Source organism: Microtus pennsylvanicus, chromosome X (genome assembly GCF_037038515.1).
Source record: "Microtus pennsylvanicus isolate mMicPen1 chromosome X, mMicPen1.hap1, whole genome shotgun sequence".
Taxonomy (NCBI): domain Eukaryota; kingdom Metazoa; phylum Chordata; class Mammalia; order Rodentia; family Cricetidae; genus Microtus; species Microtus pennsylvanicus.
In genome coordinates, this window is record NC_134601.1 from 33,002,232 (window position 1) to 33,023,751 (window position 21,520).

At 40.2% G+C, this 21,520-nt stretch overlaps 1 protein-coding gene across 1 annotated transcript in view; it reads right to left on the reverse strand.

The window, feature by feature from the left end:
* Nucleotides 1-583: 583 nt before the first annotated feature.
* Morc4 (MORC family CW-type zinc finger 4) overlaps nt 584-21,520 on the reverse strand; it is a 63,777-nt gene continuing 42,840 nt past the window's right edge. Inside the window, exons 11-17 of the mRNA XM_075957850.1 lie at nt 19,908-20,036; nt 18,538-18,603; nt 18,023-18,074; nt 16,539-16,711; nt 2,614-3,289; nt 1,790-2,073; nt 584-1,479 (exon numbers count right to left, since the gene is read on the reverse strand). Coding sequence (XP_075813965.1) covers nt 1,326-1,479; nt 1,790-2,073; nt 2,614-3,289; nt 16,539-16,711; nt 18,023-18,074; nt 18,538-18,603; nt 19,908-20,036 — 1,534 coding nt within the window. The 3' untranslated portion in view covers nt 584-1,325. The remainder of the gene's footprint in view (nt 1,480-1,789; nt 2,074-2,613; nt 3,290-16,538; nt 16,712-18,022; nt 18,075-18,537; nt 18,604-19,907; nt 20,037-21,520) is intronic.

Genomic DNA, 21,520 nt, shown 5'->3' on the forward strand with positions numbered 1-21,520 from the left:
TGCAGACATACACACATACATAGGTGTATGTGTGTGTATGTATATATATACATATATACATATATGTATGTATACTTATATGTGTATATAATATATATATTATATATATACCATTCACTGTTCAGCGTATTTTCAGGAGTACTTGCAGACTATATACTACATAAATATAATAAAGCAATGGATTCATAAAATACCTTCTTTTCATGAGTATCACTCTGAATAGTCTAGAAATTATGCAGTTACACTACAAGGGATAGCAACTAAATCTTTCTAATCTAAAATATTTTTTGATACCTGGAATTTAACAATGTAGTGATACATAAATTGTGATCCTCGTATATTTATTTTCACATATCTATTATTAAAATAATAATACCGTGGGGAACTGGTGAGTTGGTTGGTAGGTTCCTTTTATGCAAACCTATCAGTCTTACCAAACACATTTTTCACCTTGTGGATTTCTGCACATTTGTTTATGCTGTCTCTCCAGAGGTAGTGTTAAACTCAACAGAAAGTATAAATGTAAAATGACTTTAGACTTTCATAAATGTCTCATTTGACACCCAAACTCAAGCCTACTTGTTAGCTTTCAAAACAATTTATTTTGCAACGTAAGAAGAACAACGAGAATGTAATAGAAAATTTGAAAAGGGCAAGAAGATAGGAAGAAGGAAAACTATCAACCATAATCCTACCACTTAAGCAACAGCCGTCATTAAGAGCGTTGCTATGCTCACTCTTTCACCTTCATTAGGTCCCACATATGGTGTGCCGCCTTCCTCTAAGTTGCTCGCCTCTGTCTTCCATGTCACGCTTATACCACTCAGGCACACCATACCCTTCCTTGTATAGTTAGCTAACTTGCTGTGACTTGTGCTTCCAGCTGGACTGTTAGAACCCTGGCAGGGCTGGCAGCATGACTTTTCCCACCAGGTGCATTGGACCCAACATTTGCTGACTGATTTAACCCAAACGAAGACGAACCATTAGCAGAACACGAAATAGGCCACATATCTAGATCATGAAAATTAGTGCTTTCCAGTCACCTAACTTGGTGACTATTGCTTTTCTGTTCCTGGACTCTTAAAAGGCTATTTAATGGGCCTCTTTCTTCACACCCACACTGAATGCGAAGTACACTGATTAAGAACCAGGACTTATTCAAAGACTTTCAATATAAGGCATAAAGGTGAAAGGGAAAGAAGGAGGCTGGGGGAGGGATATGAAGGGAGAAGGGAAGAAGAAGCAGCAGCAGCTGGGGGAGACATATAGTACACAGGCAGTAAAGAAAAAAGAAAGCTAGGAGAGGATATATAGTCTGGTGCTCAATCCAGTATGTGATTTGCCTCCAGCACTGTGTACAGGATCCCATCCACTTGTTCTGAGTCATACCCGATCTCACGAAGCTCCAAGTGAGGGAGGACAGAAGTAAGGAGATAGCTGACCTGGATACGTAGCCGCGTAAGCTTTGCCAAAGCCCTGTATAATGGAGTGAGGGGGTAGGAGAAGAGATGACAGGAAGTCATTAGCCAACAGAATAATACGAAGTCCCTGCACAATGGGCCTATAGGTCTTAATAATTAGGTCTCCATTAGGTAGGAAGAAGGCAGACAGAACCATGCCATCAAACACGGGGAGACTGGCTGCGGCTTTCTAAGGAATAATTACTCAATCCGTGGTGGTCAATGAATTAAGACTTTCTCCCCTGTCTATGACCAGTAAACTGGGGGTCTTAGTGGATAATTCCCCTTAGTACTCACAAGGTGATAACTAAACCCTAGTAATTAACCTTTCTAGGTCATCTCCCTCTGTGTTCCGGAAGGAGACCTGGGCCTTCTGCAATACTTCCAGGTGTGTCTCTGTCTCTTTCAGTTTCTCTTTTAGTTCTTGCTTCTCCTCTTTGGTTCTTTCTAGCTCCGCTTTCAGAATCTGGAATTCAGCTTGGCGATAACCCATGTGCTTCTTGCTCCAGTATAAGCCTTCAGTCTCCTGGGTACTATAGGTCACCAATTCATGTTGAGCTCTCTTAAATTCAGAATGCCAGTGATTCTTCTCCTGTTCCAGCTCCTCTACCTGCATTCCAAGAAAGACAAAGTCAGTGATCCATACAACCAAAAATTAGAGTATCCCGAACCATTTCTACTAAATCTATCCTGTGGTTCTATTATTTATAATGCTTTATTATACTTATGCAAATCTCTTGTCAAACCTAAAATACAGAGGGAAAGCCCATTAGGGTCCTCTCAATCTGAGAATACCACAGACTAACCAGCATATTTTGTTTAAAAGCTTCAGAATATGAAAGAAACCACCAAAATATCAGTACCCCAGTCCAGTGGTTCTCAACCTGTGGGTCATGACCCAATGGGATTTCAAATGATCCTTTCATAGGGATCACCTAAGACTATCAGAAAACATGGTATTTACAATATGATTCATAACAACAGCAAAATTAGAGTTATGAAGTAATAAAACAATTTTATAGTTAGGGGTTCCCACAACATGATCAACTATATTAAAAGGCTGCAGCATTAGGAAGGTTGAGAAGCACTGCCCTTGTCCCTTGGTTACAATGACCTCTTCTTATCCCTACTGGTAAGGCATTGCCCAAACCTTTTGCTGGAACAGATTCCTTTCAGCCAAAACACGCTCCAGTTTTTCTGTGGTTCTCTTCAATTCTTCCAGTTCTCTCTGGTTCTTTATCTTTGGCATGTTCCGACTTCCACTCTCCTGGTAGCCTCTTCCTTTGCCTGCAGTAGCTGTGGCAGGGGCCACAGGAGAATAAGGGTTCAGGTTCCAAGGTTCCGCTGCTGCCTTTCTTCTGCCTACAAACTCTTCCCGGTTGAAAGGGATTAGCTGGATGGGAGCTCCTGAATCTGCAAGTCCCTTCGCAACTCCGACCACCGCTACAAAAGGCCCTTTATTCACTTCTCTATTCTCGCTACTCCGGTTAGATTCTTCTGCTACCAATCTTGGCATCTGATCTTCTAATTCTTCAGGAAGCAGGGACTCCTGGTCTTGGTCCTGGGACCCTAGACAAAGTGCTGGAGCTTCCCTGTTGTGGCCTGTGCTCTTGTTTGCTTCTGGGTATTCTGGTAAGAGGTATGGTGGTGTGCTTCTCTCAGAACTGGATTTCTCAAGGCTGTCCTCTCCTCCTAGGTCGGCAATAGTGGCCTCTCCCCTCCTGTAAGGACTGGACATGGAGTAATCTATAGGAGATGGTGTCATATCATTTTGGAACCTCCTTCGTTTCTCCACAGGCTCCTCACTTAGGATCAATTTGTATTTACTGCAGAAAGAAGAAATAAAATTGTAAGCTGTCACAGTACAGGTTAAGAATATTCTTACTCTACAAATCCCCTCCTCAAGGCACATATTCTTTCAGGGTAGGACTACTATTGCCACGGCCAAGAGATGCTTTCTTCCTGAGAGTGTACTGGATGCTGTCCCTAGCGTGTCAATGTTAACAGATGATGTGGGACTTTTACTAGGAAGCCCCTTGTGGAGATTGTTAGGTCACAGGCTGGGGGTGGGGGGAGCGTTGTGTTATCCTCAGAAGGGATTTGGGTAGCACTCGTGGGACCCTGAGTTAGTTCTCAGGAAAATCAGATGCTGTAAAAGATGTAATGGCTTGCTCTTGCACACAACCCTAATACTGTGATCCCACCCACCATAAGGCTTTTACCAGAGCCAAGAAGAAAGCAGCAACACCGTGCCCTTGAATCTCTAGTCCTGTGAGCTATACAAACATTTTGTTTCTTGTAAAGTTACCCGATCTAACACATTTTGTTACATCAACTCAGCCCCCTCCCCAAGCCTCAACCCCTTCACTCGTGCAACTGGACGAATTGACAGCTGGGGCTAGGAGAGAAATAAAGTTGGTAGGTTTTAAGGGTTAGCATAAAATAGCCCTGTTAGAAGAAAACAGGAGGGGACTGACCTTGGTAGAATGTTTTCAAAATGAATTTTAAACCACCCTAACTGTCAAGCTTCCTAAAAGCAAATAGAGGAAGACAAACAAAAACTAAACACACACACACACACACACACACACACACACACACACACACACACACAGAATCTCTTAACACAGATGGAATAAAAGGTCATTTAAAAAAGCCTAGCGGTGTATGCAGAAAAGAAAGCCAGCTCGTTAATTTTAAAGTATCACAAACCCTCCAGTATCAAAGACTTAGCATGTTTTTATATTGCGATAGTACTCCACACAATTCCTTGCCAGCCAAGTGGATTATGTCTATTGCCCACTATTCCCTTGTAAAAGTTAATTAAAACACAAGGCCCTGATTAGAAACAAAGAAAGTAAACCAATCAGATCAGGTTATTTCCCCATTATGACCAACACCTTCACTTGGTCAGGCCCAAACTGGAGCTCCCTTTGTTCTTCAGGGAAAGCCAGATTCCATGGCCTCAAATCACCTTCCCTTTCTGGCTACTACAAGCACTAATGTGTTGTGGAATATTAATTTAAGATGTATTACATTTGTTTATGCTGTGGAACATTTGTTTAATGATGCAAAGATATGGTTCATTCTTTTCCGTTGCATTTGTTTAAGTCTGTGAAGCTGAGTTACCTTGCCTGTCTAAAATACTTGATTTGTCTAATAAATAGCTGAGTGGCCAATAGCAAGGCAGGAGAAAGGATTAGCGGGGCTGGCAGGCAGAGAGAATAAACAGAAAGAGAAAAAGAGAGAAACGGTAGCAAAAGAGAGGAAGGAGCGAGGACACTAGAGGCTAGTCCCCGAGCTACACAGCCAGCCACAGTGTAAGAGTGAAAGAAAGAGATACAGAAGTAAGAAAAGGGAAAAGTCCAGAGGCAATAGGTAGATGGGATAATTTAAGTTAAGGAAATCTGGCTAAAAATAAGCCAAGCTAAGACCAGACATGCATAGAAAGAATAAGCCCCCGTGTGTGATTTATGTGGGAGCTGAGAGGCAGGCCCCTAAAGAGTAAAGAGTAAAAAACAAACAACTACACTAACGGGTAAAGAATCTATCAAAACAGTTGGTGCCAGAGAAATCCATAGTGATCTTCAATAGGCAGAAGGATTGGAAAGCCATTTCCCTTCTTGTAATCGCCCCCTCTCCAGGTGACCAAGAGATGCCAAGGTAAAAAACCAGCTGTTGAACTTTGGGTGAGAAAGGATCAGGCATGTAACTAGCCTCCTCAGAGGACCTCAAGGCCACCCATGTCTCTGTGGCTTCGGAGGGCAACTGTGAGACCTCTCAATCTTAACCTCTGAGAACATTCTATGAGTTTCTTGGAATCCAAACGGGCCTGCCATCTTAACAGCTCCTGTGATATCCTTTTAGCAGTTTGTACAATACTACGCAGAAAGAAACGCTGGGCACAGTGGTGCATGCCTCGAATCTCGGCCCTTAGGAAGCTGACACAGGAAGATTGATGGAACTTTGAAGCCAGCCTGGGCTACAGGCCTGTCAGGGAAGGCTACACACTGAAGCTGTCTTAAAAAAAAAAGAACAAAGACAAAAACAAGTTTTGTGAAAGTAAATAAAGTTGTATTATTTGTCTGATCTTCATTTGCCCAACTCTAAGGGCTCTGTTCATAACAATTTCCGATTTGACTATGATCTTTCCTCTTAGGAATCTCAGACTGTTGGCTCCAACCTACGGGACCCCCCCCTTCTCCTAAGTCTTAACCCCAATACTGACTTTAGAACTGCTTAGCACACCTTTCTTCCTGGAGGTACCAATGGTATCTCCAACTCGGTGTGTATATAACTGACTCCTGACATGCTCCTTCAAACATGTTTCTTCTCTCCTGTTTCTTACTGGTGTTAACATCATCCAACTGGTGGCAATTTTTACAGTTTTATGTGGTGACTTACACTCCCAAGATGCTGGTTAGGGTACCATTACCTTTCTGGATGGCTGCAGCGGCTTCCTATGACCTCCCCCCCCCCCCCGGCCAGCTCATTCACTATGGTAATCTCCTAAAGCCAGGCTTCAACATATTTAATTCCTTTTTAAAAACTTTTTATGTGTTGCTGCCTCTAACATAAAAGTCTAAATGTCTTAACTGGACAATCAAATCTTCCCATGCCAAAACACAAGGAACCTCTATGCTAGGTAGTGTGTTAAGCCTTATCTGATTCTCTCGATTGGAAGGCAGGCAGGAATATTATCTTAACTGCTTTAAGGGACGGTCAGGAAAAGGTTGTAATTGACTGCAGCTGCTAAGTGGCAGAGCTGGGGTATATAATTTGGCCCTAGCTTTATCTTCCATTACTAGACAAACACCAGACAAACTGAATTGCTGGGTGATTTCTTATTGTGATCCATTTGGCCACAACAACTCTCTCTTTTCTAGCATTACACATTTAAATCCTGCTTGCATGGTACTTTGACTTTCTGTAATACTGCGTGTGTGGATGCACATGCATACTGCATGTGAAGGCCAGTGGTCAGCATCAGGTGCAGTTCTGCAAGACTCATCTACCTTGTTTTCTGAGACAGGGTTTTCACTGCGGCTCGGGCTTGTGACCGGCAAGGTTCTAGGCAAGGTTAGTGGGAGAGCAGGTCCCTGGGGACTCTTCTGTCTCTGTATCCCCAGTGACAGGATTACAAGCAGGCACTGCTGAATCTGGCTTGTTATGTGGGTGCTGTGGATGGAACCTGGGGCTTTGCACTTGAGTAATAAGCACTTTATCAACTGAGCTATCTCCCCAGGACTGCTTGGAGCAATCTTAACATTCTTTTATAAGATGTGTTACCATCTATGGGATAAGAGTGTACATGTATGTGTGCACATCATACTTGAGTACAGACTTAGCACCTCCTTGACAGAGAGCACTTAATGTGGTAGAAATAGAGGAACAAAACTTTCATGTAAGTGGAAATCAAAATAGGATTATTATCCCAGGTGGTGGTGACCCACGTATTTAACCTCAGCACTCGGGAGGCAGAGGCAGGTGGATCTCTGAGTTTAAGGCCAGCCTGGTCTACAGAGCGAGTTCCAGAACAACCAGGGCTACACAGAAAAAACACACAACAAAAACAGAACTATGGATTTCTGTTATTTATTCTATATTTCTCCAGAAACTCTGGTTCTGCCCTCTAGGAATCGATCCTAATACAAGACCTACACCTGCTCCTTGGGTAAAGATTAATTGTAGGTTTTATATGCTTGGAATTCAACAACATTGTTTTCTTTTCATTTTCTCTTTTTTACCACATTATCTGTTGTTACTTTATATTTTAAATTATCTTCTAAGCCTTTTACATTTTCTGACACAGCTACACAAACCATCCTTCTGCTACTCAAAATGCTTCCTGCAGCACTTCTCTCTGACTGTGAGTTGGCTACTTCATAAAGAACATGCAGAAGACCATATTGAAATTAGAATATTTTAGTTTTTGGACATTCATTATCTTGTTTTTGACTCTGTTTAAGACACCATGATAGGCAAAAATAAGAATCAACACTGTGGCTTCTGTACAGTGTGTATGCACTCATTTGTGACAACCTCTTTTTAAAATGCTGTGCATTTACCCATTTAGAGTATGCATGTCTATCAACGGCAATTCTCTGCTTCAGACTTTGAACAGCTGGGATAACAAGCCCGGCTTTTCATAACTGATCTCTATTATTTAGTGTGTTTCCAACATTTATCCAAGGTATATCGGTATATTATTGTCTCTCTGGTGTTGATATGGTTTGAGTATGCACTCCAATAATTTACATGTAAAAATCTAATCCCCCTTGTGAGATACAAAATATGGAAACTCAATTCAAGTATGTCTGGAGGTAGGGTCTTTGGGAGGTGATTAGGGTTAGATAAAGCCATTAGGGGAAAGCTCTAATGATTACTAGTGAGGGTCATCAGAACATAGGGAGAAACACAGAGGAGGACAGTGGCGAGGGAAAGAGACTGACAACATATAGAACACATATGCAGACACAGATGTGTGCTCCGTCTCTTGCCATGTGATGCCCTGCACTGTCTCAGCACTCTGCCAGCAAGAAGGCCTTCCTTCTCCAGAGCTAGGGATGTGCTAGTTAGAGTTAAAGCTTCCAGAACTAAATTAAATACATCTGATTTTCCATAGGGTTACACAGCCTAGAGCATTTCATTATAGTAAGAAAAAGTTCATTATTACCAGTCCTTTACATGGCTAAGTAATATTCCATTGTATAGCTCTTTAACTTTAAATATTTTATTTTTGAGAATATTATAAAATGTACTTTGATCATATTCATCCCCTCTCCCAACTCCTCCCCTTCCTACTTTTCCTCTTCTCCTTAGCTCCCTAATTTTTCCTCTCACTTTTTACCCTCATTAAGTACAGTTCATGTTACTAGACTAGTCTTGAGAGTGGGCCTACCCTGGAGTGTGGCTGACCTACCAGGGGCCACATCATTAAAGAAAACAGGACCATCTCATTAGATACAAAAAAGACCTTTGACAAAACCCAACATCCCTTCATGATGGAGTTTTATCACCAAGGGATGTCGGATTTTGTCAAATTTCTTTTTTTTAATCTAAAAACTCCCAGAGAATTTAGGGATTCAAAGTCATTATCTCAACATATTAAAGATTCAACCACAAATTTCCTACATGTGATAAATATATTCAGCAAAGAAAGTATCAGGAAACAAAATCAACTCTCTCTCTCTTTCTCTCTCTCTCTCTCTCTCTCTCTCTCTCTCTCTCTCTCTCTCTCACACACACACACACACACACACACAGAGAGAGAGAGAGAGAGAGAGAGAGAGAGAGAGAGAGAGAGAGAGAGAGAGAGAAACACACACAGGGAGAAAGGGACACAGAGAGAGCAACCTTTCTATATATAAACAAATAAACAACAAACATATTTAGAAGAAAATTAGGGAAACAATCCCCTTCATAATAGCCTCAGAAAATTAAAATGCCTTGGAATAAGTCTAAGGAAGTGAAAGTCATATAATAAAAACTGTAAGACAATAAAGAAAGAAATTGATGAGGATATTATATATTTTCTATCAGCTTATCAGATGATGGGAATTTCAGCTGCTTTTACCCTCTGTCTACTGTAAACAATGCTGCTATGAACACATGTACAGTTTCTGTATGAATACACATTCTCACTTTTCTAGAATATATATTTTGAAGTGGAATTACTCTATCATAAACTATTTGAAAACATTTAACACTCCCAGACTTTTCTACTGAAGCAACTGCAATATTTTGCATTTATATCAATACACAAAAGTTCTGCTTGCGCCACATCATCACCAACGCAAATTATCTGCCTTATTGAAGATAGCAATCTTATTGGCTGTGAAGTAAAAGCTCATTTTGGTTTTGATTTGTAGATCCTTGATGGTTACTGATACTAAACTCATTTGCTTATTCGTCATCTGTGTATCTTCACTGGCCCATTAAGCTGTTTCATTAGTGAGTTGTAACGGGCTTTATATAGTCTGGATTCCAACCCTTTATTACATACAACTTTTCTAAAGTGGTCTCCCTCAACTCTATGGGTAGTTGGTTTTACTTTATTGTTGTTGCTGCTATTATTTTTGGTGACAGGGTTTCACTACAACTCAAGCTAGCCTTGAAATCCCAATTCTTCTTCCTCAGCCTCTTATTACCTTGATAATCAAGGTTCTTCGCACCTCTTTTTTGTTTTGTTTTTGTTCTTGAGACAGGGTTTCTTTGTGTAACAGTTTTTGCTATCCTGGAAATCATACTGTAGACCAGGCTGGCCTGGAACTCACAGAGATGTCTCTGCCTCCCGAGTGCTGAGATTAAAGGTGTACACTACCACTGCCTGGCTCCTTTTGTTCTTAAAGATTTATTATGTATTTTCAGTCATGTATGAGAATTTGCCTGCACGTATTTATGTACATACACTGCATGTGTGCCTAGTACCTGCAAAGGCCAGCAGAGGGTTTCACTGAAACTGGAGTTAGAGGTGGTTGTAGGTGCTGGGAACTGAACTTGGGTTCTTTGGAAGAGTAGCAAGTGCTCTTAATAACTGAGCCGCCACCTCTGTAGCTTCTCCAATCTTTAATTTTTTTACAGCTATCAATTAAACTATTTTTAATCATTCCTTCCATTTTTGGTGCTATATCCAAGAAACTATCGCCTAGTCCAAGGTTATAAAATGTTACTCTTTATTTTAAAGGTTTCACACTTAGCTGTTACACTTAGATCTGAAAGCTCCTGTCAGTTACATGTGTATAGTGCGGGGTTAGGGATTCATCCTCATTTTGTTGCATTCAAATCTATTGAACATAAATGTAAGGCTATGTGTTTCTTTTCTTTTCCACTGAAGTGTGTGCCTAACCTTATACCACTACTAAGCTGTCCTGACTACTGTGGATCATTAAAGGTGAGGGAGACTCTAACTTCCTTCTCCTTCAAGATTGTTGTACTGATTCTATGTCCTAGAATTTCCATGTGAATTTTAGGATGGCACTGCTGACTACTGCAACAGAGACATCTGGTGTTTTGAAAGAGCTTATACTGCATCTGTAGACCAGTTTGAGATTACTGCGATATTTTTTTTTAGAGTAACAAACCCTCTGGTAACAGAAATGATAGATGTCTTTCTATTCATTTAGGTTACCTTTAATTCAACAATATTTTGTTTTTCTTAGTGTATAGATATTATTTATACCAAGTCTGTTAAACTTATTCTAAATATTTTTAAGCTATCATAAATATAATTGCTTTGTGGTTTTTTTTTCTTAATTTTTTTGGCTCTTTCAAAAATGTAAATTTTGGTCTTGATTCTTTTTTAATGTTTTGCTATTCTCCATTTCATTTCCACTTTAATCTTTAACCATTTCCTTCCTTCTGTTTGGTTATGCTTAATGATTTTTTTGTTTTTTTGTTTTGTTTTGTTTGTTTGCTTGAGACAGGGTTTCTCTGAGTAACAGCTCTGGCTGTCCTGGAACTAGCTCTTGTAGACGAGGCTGGCCTTGAACTGGTGTACACCACCACATTTGGCATTAGAATATATTTTATCTGGTGTCAGAATAACTGTCTAGGTCTATTAATTTGCTGTTTATATAGTATGCAGTTTCTGTCCTTTACTTTTGACTCATTTGCAGATTTGAATCTAAAGTGTCTCCTCTGGTTGACATATCTAGACTTTTAAAGGAAATCCAATGTAACCACATCTGCCTTTTGACTGAAGTGTCTAACGCAGATACACTGTGTTCATTACTGATATGGTAGAGTTTATAATGGCTATTTAGATTTTGTTTTCCATTTTGTTATGCCTTCTTAGCTCTCTGTTTCTCCAGTATTATTCCTTTTCTATGTTATGTAGATACTTTTAGTAGAATATTTACAGGTCTAAGAAGTTATTATTTTATCTTTTATTTTTCCAGCTGATTACTTATTTTGCATATGTAAGTATGCGTATGTACACAAGCATGTGCTACACACAGCCTCTATACTCAAGTCAGAGGATGTGTAGGAACTGGCTCTCTCCTTTCATCCTCTAGATTCCAGGGATCAAGCTTCAGGTTGTCAGGCTTGGGGTCGGGTGCCTTTACCCGCTGAACCATCTAGTTAGCCCAAAATTATTTCACCAATTATTACTTTTTTACAATATTACATCATTTGATGAATCTATAAGAAGAAAACAGAGCAAGTAAAAATTTTCAAGACAGGCTTTTCTCTGTGTAGCCCTGCCTGGCTGTCCTCTGTAGACCAGGCTGGCCTCAAATTCAGAGATCCGCCTGCCTCTACCTCCTGAATGCTGGGATTAAAGCTGTGGGCTACAACCACCTGGCACAAGTACAATTTTCTTATATTGTCGCAGATTAATTTTTGCTGTCTTCATTTCTGACTATGCATCAAAGGTCCTCTCTGTACTGTTACTCCAGTACAGCCTTGCTATACCATTCACTGCCTTTGTGTTTACTATTGTCAAAAATATTTATATTTATATACAAAATAAGTTCAATGATAAAGTTCTATATACATGTAATTACATATAAATGTCTTAAGTAATTATTCCTTAAATTGGTCAATAGAATGAAGAGTGACATTATATTGTTTTGCAGTTCTTTACAGCACTCAGATTATTGTCTAATTTCATAAGAAATTACTAAAACACAGCTCTTGTCCTGCAAAACATCCTTTAGTATTTCTTAAATGGCAGGTCTGCTATATAAGATTATATATAATACACACACACACACACACTTACAGATTTAATGTATAAATTTACACACCTAAGAATAAATTTATAGCATTTAATGCCTTAAATATAATTTTACTGGAATTAAGCTTTTGGTTGACAGTTTTTTCTAGCGCCTTAAATACTTCATCTTTCTTTAGCCTGTTTCACATTGTTATAATAGAGTACCCAAGAGTGGGTATCTTATTAGGAAAGGGGTAATTATTTGAGGTCATAGTTATGGATGCTGTTAAAATCAGGTAGCTGATTTAGTTGGCTTCTGGAGAAAGTCTCACTACAGCCTGACTCATGGCAGAAAGTAGAAGAGCATGCCAAAGACAGAGACCTTCATGATGCTCACACCTCTTAATAGTCTGACGAATACTGATACACTAGCAATTAAATATCAAGCCAAGTTTGGCTGGGGACAAACCATATCCAAGTCACAGTAGCATTCCAATGTCTTCTGTTCTCCATTGATTTTTATGAGAAATCACCTGTTAATCTTAATGAGACCTGCTAGCACAAGGCCGTTCACTTTTGCTCTCTGTACTTCTCCAGTTATTTTTTTAAAAGCATTTTATATTTTATTTGTTTGTGATTTGGAAGCTGCCACCAAAATTTAAGCAGTCTGTTTTTTTGTAACATACTCATTTACTAATAGCTTAGATCGTCCCTTTTTTGTCACCTCCAAGAGAGCACAGAAATATATATATATATTCCAAATTATCAGGGATGTGATTTTATCTTTAAACCTGGCCTCTTAGGAATCATCACTGGATCAGAACATTGTTTGGCCAGTGGTTGGTGGTAAAATCCATGCCAGGGGGCAGGGGGTTGCTGTCTGTCTGCTGTTTGATCTAAATGCAGCTTGGGTATTGGTTTCAAGTTTACCTTCTGTCCTATTCTGTTTGTTTCTTAGTGGGTGCCGGTTTGTGTTTATGCAGACCCTTGCTGACACCCAGAATAAACTGCCATCTCAAGAAACTTGCCTCGATTGTCTTTCTCTCTTTCCATTACCAAAATTCTGGCTATCTCGCTATTTTATTTTTTGCAAGTTTTATCATGGAGTTATAAGCACCCTCTTAATTAGTATCTATCATAATCTATGGCCTATTTTATTTCTGACAGTGTCCTTAGGTGTGAAATTCTTGATACTTTGCTCTAGATAAGTCAGTTCCTTTAGATAGAGCTATGGAGTTCAACCTTAATGCTTGCCTTTTTCTCAAAGCTGAACAACTTTATGCAAAAAGTAGAAGTAAAGACAATGACCTGTTTCTTCCAGAGATGAATCTCTTCATTATGGATGAGGACTGGGGTGAATCTGCACTTGCTCCATCCACAATGAACCTTTGATCTATGAGCAATCTTTTTTTTCAAACATCACTAATATCTCAAATATATTCTGTTATTTTTTTCCATAAAGAAAGTAAATTTTAATATTATAACAAGAAATTTACATGTAGACTATATCAATACCTCTTACAGGGAATTTAAAGGTTGTCATTAGAAAAAGATAGAAAAGAACAGAATTCATAAGTAAAAAGTTGAGCTGGGGCAATGGAGGCCGAGTTTTGTCAGCTTGCTTTGCCTGAGTGATTGCCTCCGCCCTACAAGTTGGGAAAGATAAAGGTGGACGGGAGAAGAGAGACCCAGTCCTTTTAGGTCAATCTCTATTTACCTTCCACAATACAAAACTGGGGAAAATGGAAGCAGTCAGAGGCTTGCTCCTCCGTGGTAAAACGAGTTTTCCTGGGCAGAAGTATCTTTTAAAATACAAACTCATCAGCTCTTGTCATAACTTAGTCACAATATATACATAAACTACAATCACTAATTGTTTCCTTTGCAGTACACTTATGGCTATTTTAGTCCTTAGTTTGTAGCACTTGTAAGGGAACTTGCATACACTGGAGATATTTAGTCACTGATTATTCCATCACCTTGATCCCCTATTACCCTAAAAGAATAGATTTCATAGAGCAGAATGAATGAACAGAAGTAAATTACTTTCTTTACCAGAAGTAAGCTGTTATCCCATAAAAGGTTATGACTGACAGCTTACATCCTAGCTGAATCTATTCTTCATTGTATTGGAATTCCAATCTCCCTGTTTTAGATGCGGAAGACTATTCACAATGTCATTTTCAATGACCTTCACGGAGGACCCTTCTAACCTACACCAGCATGACTTAAAGGTCTCCTGAACAGACTAGGCTTTATTTTGTATAGTTATTAAGCAGGACTACAAAACTCAAAGGCTTGTATTATGTTTTAGGTTTTTGATAATGAAGGAAAGCTTTGTAACTCTTGGTTAAACCTATTACTTATCATTAATACCCTTTTGTCAGAAACTCTATTTTATTAAACCTGTGAACATCCCCATTTCCCACTTCCAGACAAAAGCCCTGCTAATACGCTACTCTGTCTCAACAAACTTGAATGGTTCTATATTTGCAGCCTTAAATAGTGTAGTTATTATCATTTGCTAATTTTACCATAAGATATAGTATTAGCAGCATTGGGTATCATTTAGCTCCTAAAAGAATTTTACTCAACAAAATAGAATTACACATAAATCTTCAAAGCACTCTACAGCATAAACCTTATATTCCACAAAGACTCATACAAACTCTCTGATAAAAGCTAACGAGGTATGCCACCCAATGGATGTAGTGCAGTACTGCACCCAGAACATATATACTGTACTATCCCAAATACCATTCGTAATCCCCCTGAGGTTTCCATAAGCCACCACAGAGTTACCAAACAAATGTAGGCAGAAAAAGAAAAGTGGTCATTAAAATGTAAGAATTTGAAAACATGGTATGAAAATAGCCAGACGACCAAGAAAGAGAAGTAATATTTACTGTGCACCCCTTCAAGCCTGCAATGAATGATGAAAAACTAATGAAAGCAATAGGGTAGAGTTAGGATCAAATTACAGAGACCAGGGTGGACTACTGTTTTCTACCCCCTTGCTACAAAATTCAATTTTCTAAATTGCTCTTTCAATCTGAGTGGGATTTAAACATTGCTTCCTGAGTTCTGACCACGTTCCAAGCAAGGCTTGGGACGCTTTCCCATAGACTGTCATTTACTTCTTCTAATAGCTTTATGTCCAAAAGTTCACTTTCTCTTGAGGCCACCTGCTCATGTTCAGGAGATCTAACAATTCCTGTATTAGCTACACAGTTTAATTGTGTGTGGAAGAATCACAGTACAGGGGACTCGCAAACTTGTACAAGTCTTTGTTTATGAGGCTGAAAGACTTACGTAAGAAGAAACGAGCCAGCAAAGCTCTATCACTAGCGGGAGAGGTTAGCTGACCCTTATGAAATAGTCTATGGCCTCTGCCCTATGCTACGTTACAAAAGGGGCACCGAGAAACTCACAACTGTTTTGTAAAAATCACATTAATGACGATTGTAGACATTTCTACTATTTGAGAGCAATTCTCTGTTTGCCCTTCACAAACAAAAACAGCAAGGAAGAGAAATGCTAGGTGTGGCAATTAGGAGTACTGTGTTCATTGCTAGTGGCAATACGGGGGCTGCTGTACGTTTTAGGACCTCAGAGACGCCTAAGAAAATTCATAGTTATCCTCCTTCCTATTACATGGACCAACAACATTGACGAGGTAGTAGTAAACCAAGTGAAGCCCAAGAACAAACTTTTTTCCAGACAGGATCTCACTGTGTAACCTGGCTGGCCTGGAATCCACTATGCAGACAAGGCTGTGCTCAAACACATGGGAGCCTCTGCCTCGTGGACATTGTGATTAAAGACTTGTACCACCATGTCATGCAAGAAAAAGCTTTTGGGGATGACTTATTTTCTAGTAAACAGTGTATGATCATGAAGGACACATTTCTACTAGTTAATTTTACACAGAGCTAACACATCATAGACTTATGAATCCTCTGTAGACTTTAATATTAATGAAGTATAGGGACAATGACATTCTATATAGCATTACCTTATTTATATAGCACTTAATACTTTTCAAAGACTTCAGTAGAAAACACAAGACAGCGACCATTTCAAAAATATATAGGCTCGACATAGCATTTATAAGAAGGAAAAACTAGGGAGTGCATGCAAGACACAATTCTATCAATCCCAAACTATATTTTCATGAATGAACTTCATGTGTTAAGAAAAAAACTTACCTGGAATGGTGGTACACGCCATTAGTACTAGCACTTGAAAGGAAGAGGGAGGTGGATCTCTTTGTGAGTGTGAGGTCAGACAACACAGGCGCATACATACATTACATATATAGTTTATATAATAGCTATTATAAGTGACATCAAATTACTCTACAGGAAAACAGACTCTGAGACTTATTTTTGAAAGCAAATAATGGTTTTAGTCACCTGGAAAACTGAAAAACACTGGAATCCAGCGACTTCAGTTGAAAAGGTGATTTGTTTTCTTCTCCACCGGATGGAAGAAGGCTCGGGCTATTGATTTGCTCATATCCAATCATCTTGTCATTTAGTTCAGTCATCTCTGGTGTAGTAGTAATCTTTGGTGGATTACTGAGAACCTAACAAAAAAGAAACAGTTCATAAAAATCCCAACTTTGAGCAAAATACCAAAAGATGTGTCAATTCTTCTGATGCTAGGAAAGAATGCTTGGCCAAATAAACAGAACAAACAGTGCACAGCAATGTACACTAGAACGCTGACCCCAAACACAGTCGGTCACTAATTACCAGCCAGACACCAACAGACTCTTCCCAAGTCTTGTATTGGTTACTAGACCTATCCCACCCACAAGACAAACCCAGGTCCCAATCGCTGTCTATTTCGCTCTCGCGACCCAGGTGAAGGTTGGGCTTTCATCCTTCCGAGCTCTGTGTCGAAAACGTGGGTGGAGAGGAAAAGCATTGCAGCAAGTATCTGCTGGTTTAGGAGAGACACATGCCAGAGGCTACCACATGTTCACAGTGCACACAACAGAGACATGCACCTGGGATCTTGTTGGAGAGCCAGCATATGAAGAAAATATGAGTAATTAGGGTGAAAGAATAAAGGGAAGGCAAACTGAATGAGGATAGGGCAGTCCTGGAAATCCCGGTCTCTGTACAGACATAGGATATGAACCGTGATTACTCACATGCCTCGGATTGAGTAGGGTACGTGAAGAAGCGTTATTAGTGTTAAACTGCCTCTCTCCTCACTAGTCTGACCTGCCCGACTGGGAAAGTAAGTGTATCTAACATGCGACTAGCAGATCTCTGGGAGATAGGGTCGAGAGGGAAGTCATGCAGAAAGGCAAGGAGGGGTGGGAGAGATACATGGGTGCTATGGTGGCTGTCAGGAAAGGAGTGTCCCTGAAAGGACGGCCAACCTTATTGCACCCTTCAGCGTCCGGAGCTGGGCAACCATGTCCGAGAGACAGTGCTCCTGAAAATTCAAAACAGCAGAGTCTTTATAAAGCCAGCCAGCCTGAAAGCAGGGATGGGCGGGGGCGGGGAGGCACAAAGAACCAACCCTTCTTCCCAAGAGAAAAGAGTTAGGAATGATCCCTGAATCCCAAATGAAAGGAGACAGGAAAACCAGACACTCAAGAGCAGCAGCTTATGAAGATGGCACACAACTGCTAATGACACAAAGGTGTCATTCCCATTGCCCAGAATCGGGACGGATCCAAGTCTGGAAAATAAATGACGTCATTCTTCTGTTTCAGTGATCGGAACAGCAACGACGGAAGATCAACACAAAACTCAAAGAGCCAATCCAAAGAAGAGAGCACGAGAAGAAACCCTCAGCATTGCTGGGCAGTGGTCTTCAACCTGAATCCTGTGGGGGCGGAAAACGGTGTGAGAAGAGGAAGAATGGACCTGTCTCTCACCTGGTGCTTGTCACTTTCCATGGGCTGCTGCTTCTTCTCAACGGTTTCATCTCTAGAAGATAAAAGTGCTATTTAGATTCTGGAGGCCAACATAGGGGGACTGCAAGCTCAAAGCCATCCTGGTCTACAGAGTGAGTTACAGGTAAGTCTAGACTGCGTACTGAGACTGTCTGTAAATAACGTGATATTTAGTGCACTTATGAAGTTCAGAGAAACTGGGCTATATTCCTGAATTATGCTACTGGAGAGATTTCAAACTCTCGCTCCGTGTCTGTGCATGCGTGTGTGTGCGTGTGTGTACGTGAGTGTACGGAGCAGGGAGGAGACTGACCAAGCAGACCAGGACAAGTTGAGGCATTCTGAAGGTGACAGAAGGAAGAATGGGCAGAGCACACAGGCGAGGGGGCAAGCACGGAGCCCTGCAGAGCTATCTCCCTCCTCAAGCCTTTGTCTTGTGACAGGGAGAGTGGTCCCTCGGCTCTAGGAAGCAGAGCACCGCCTCACGTATACTCAACTGTTGCTTAGCCTTGCTCAGGTATAAGTCTTCAGTGCGTTCTTGTTCTTCTGGAACAGAGCATCGCCTGTGGTACAGACAGGAAGTCATCTTTCGGAAGCAAAACATGGTTCGAGCTTTTACTTTTTACCTCCCTTAAGGGCAACTTAATGATAGAGCAGCTTGATTGGGTAACCTTCTCCAGTTTGGATCCCATTCACACCACACAAGCTAGCTATACTATAGCACTGGGAAGGGAATCTCAGGAGGAAGAACCAAAGGCACGAACAAATTTATTCGGTGGCCACAAGTAATGCAAAAAAAAAAAAACCCTGATAAACAGGAGAATCAGTTGGCAATTGCATTATATTCATTTTGCAAGGGAGTAAAGCGGATTAGAAGGATCTCTCCTGGCCTAACTGTTAATAGATAAAAGACAGCATAGTCCAAAGAGGAAAGCATTAACAAAGAAACTTCTAGAAGTCATTTTCATAACCTGACCACTCAGTCTCATTTCCTGTCCACAGGCACATGTGGAGACCCTGGAGGTGTGCTTCCAAATTACACACCTAGCCTTCACTCACATACTTTCTTCCCCTTTGGACATTTTCTCTAAAAAGCATACTCTGTTGGACTACCTTCTATTTACCAGCATGTGGTCCGTGAAAAGAAGAGTAGGTAAGAGATCACAGCTGGATGGAAGCAGACTGACTTGTTAGGAACACACGTAACTACTGAGTTATATCGGGCACTGTTGAGACGCTGCCTGCTCTAAGGAACATACGGCACACTAGGAACACAAAGAAGCAAACACAGTGCTGTACAGCACTGACTGTACAGCAGATCCTATTTACATGGATCCTACAGAGACATAGGAAAGCTACTGACTTAATGTGCAATGTGAGGAACCTAGTCTTAAAGAACAAAGGCTCCTGTAGAATCAAACATAAATAAGAAACAAACTCCCGAAAAATACCCCCAAGTACAAAATGGCATAGGAACAAAAGTCAAGAATCAAATGCTGCGGGAGGTCAGAGTGAAATCATCGAAAATTGCTATTAAGAGGAAAAGCTGCCACAAAAGAGTTCAGCTCCTCAGACTGTTATGATTTGAAATGGAACATGGGATACAGAAAGTCATTTCAATCAAGAGAAACGACACTATCAAAGTCATGGAGGGGAGAGGAGCCATGGCATCTGTAGGGAATAGTGCCTTGTAGGGGTTTGGTAAAGTACAATGAAAAATAAGGTTAGCTACATAGTTGAAATGGGACCAGCCAGCACAGGGGGCTCGAATGCCAGGCTAAAGAAGACAGATTTGATATGAAGTGGTTCTGTGGAATAGGAAGACAAATCAGGAGTCATCAAAAGAATACTGAGTCCTAGAAATTACCTGTACTTTGGATGGGGATTATAGTAACAAAACCATCTGGCAGGTAATGTGGATGGATCCACCTTCCCAGGAAGTTTCCTCCATTTAAGACATTCATCACACTGTACCCATGTCTGGTCGGGAATCTTCCTGGGTGAGGAAAAACAGAAATGTTATTGTATAGATCCTAGCTCTGGGCTTTGTCCTACATTTAAAAGGTATGTCCTAAAACTGAAAACAAAACTTTTATGTGGAAAAATGCCTAGAAATTGTATAATTTTGATGTCTGAAATGTGTGTATTGAGAGCAATCTAGATAACTATATCAGATGTGGATACAATTATTTGTAGAGGATAATAATATTTATTCTAGAAACTTTTTTGAGAAAATAATAGGTTAGTTAGTTTTATCTCTGAGATTTATTAACTTGAGAAAAGTATGTGTACCATACATTGCTATAAAGAAATAAAACTCACCCAATTGTTTTATTTCCTTGTCCAGTCACTGAACAAATTTTAAATGTATTTACAGAAGGCACAGAGGAAGCATTGTCACCAAAATCTCTCCCCTACTTCCGAGCACACTCCTAATTTCTCTCACTGTCATCAAAATCTTTTCCCCACTTCCCTGAACGCTTTTGCTTTCTCTTTTCACTTTCACAACCTGCCCTTTGGGCTTAGGGATGTAGCTCAGTGTACAGCTTGCTAGCATGCACAGGTTCTGAGTTTGACTCCAGCATCACATCAGACCACGTGTTTATAATGCCACAATCACATTACTGTGTTGCTATTCCCAACATCCATCACAAAAGGCAATGTACTTTGGTTAAATTTCCTAACTATAAATGATGGCTCCAACAGTTGGTCAAAATGATTAAGATAACTCATCCAGGGCTGACCTCTCCAAATGCATATCCACCCTCATCAATTCCAGAAGTGTGCAACCAAATCACTTGTAGATGAAAGTGAATTCATTTCCCCATGGAAGAGAGTAGTGCAGATGTAGCAGGAGGTATAAATAGTGTGCAGAGTTGTACCGGAGAGCACCAAGGCTGATGAAAACACACAGGGAGGAGAGAGGCACCTCCGGCCCACTTTACTCCCAGGGCGAGTTTTGTGTATCCTGCACATTACAGCTCTTCTACCAGACTGTTCAATGAACTGGTATGCTTCTATTATGACTTCTTTGAGTCATTTTTCATTGTATTAAGTCCTGCTTTTTTATTACTAGTTTTAAAGTAACATTATCCCATTATGAAAAACTATAAAATAGAGAACTATATAAAGAAGAAAATAAAAGGTACTTGTGCCACTCAAATACTCTTTTTTTAAAAAATCTATTTAGCCAAGTTTTCACAGACTTTTGGATCTCCCTATTGCTCTAGGTTGCTCCAGACTTGCAACCTTGAAGCTCTATGCTCAGGCCTGACCTCTGCTGTCTGCTACTTTCACGCAGCTACAAAGCCGGAGCCCTTGGAAAGCAGTTTCAGCAGAAGTGGAGGAGGAGAAGAAAGGTTGTGTTAGCTTTGTTTTAGATGCATTTGCACAGAAGAACGTCTTGCAAAAAAAATGCCTGTATTACTCTTGAGGACAAGAACTCTAAGAGGCAGCAGCTACAAACAGACCACGATGAAT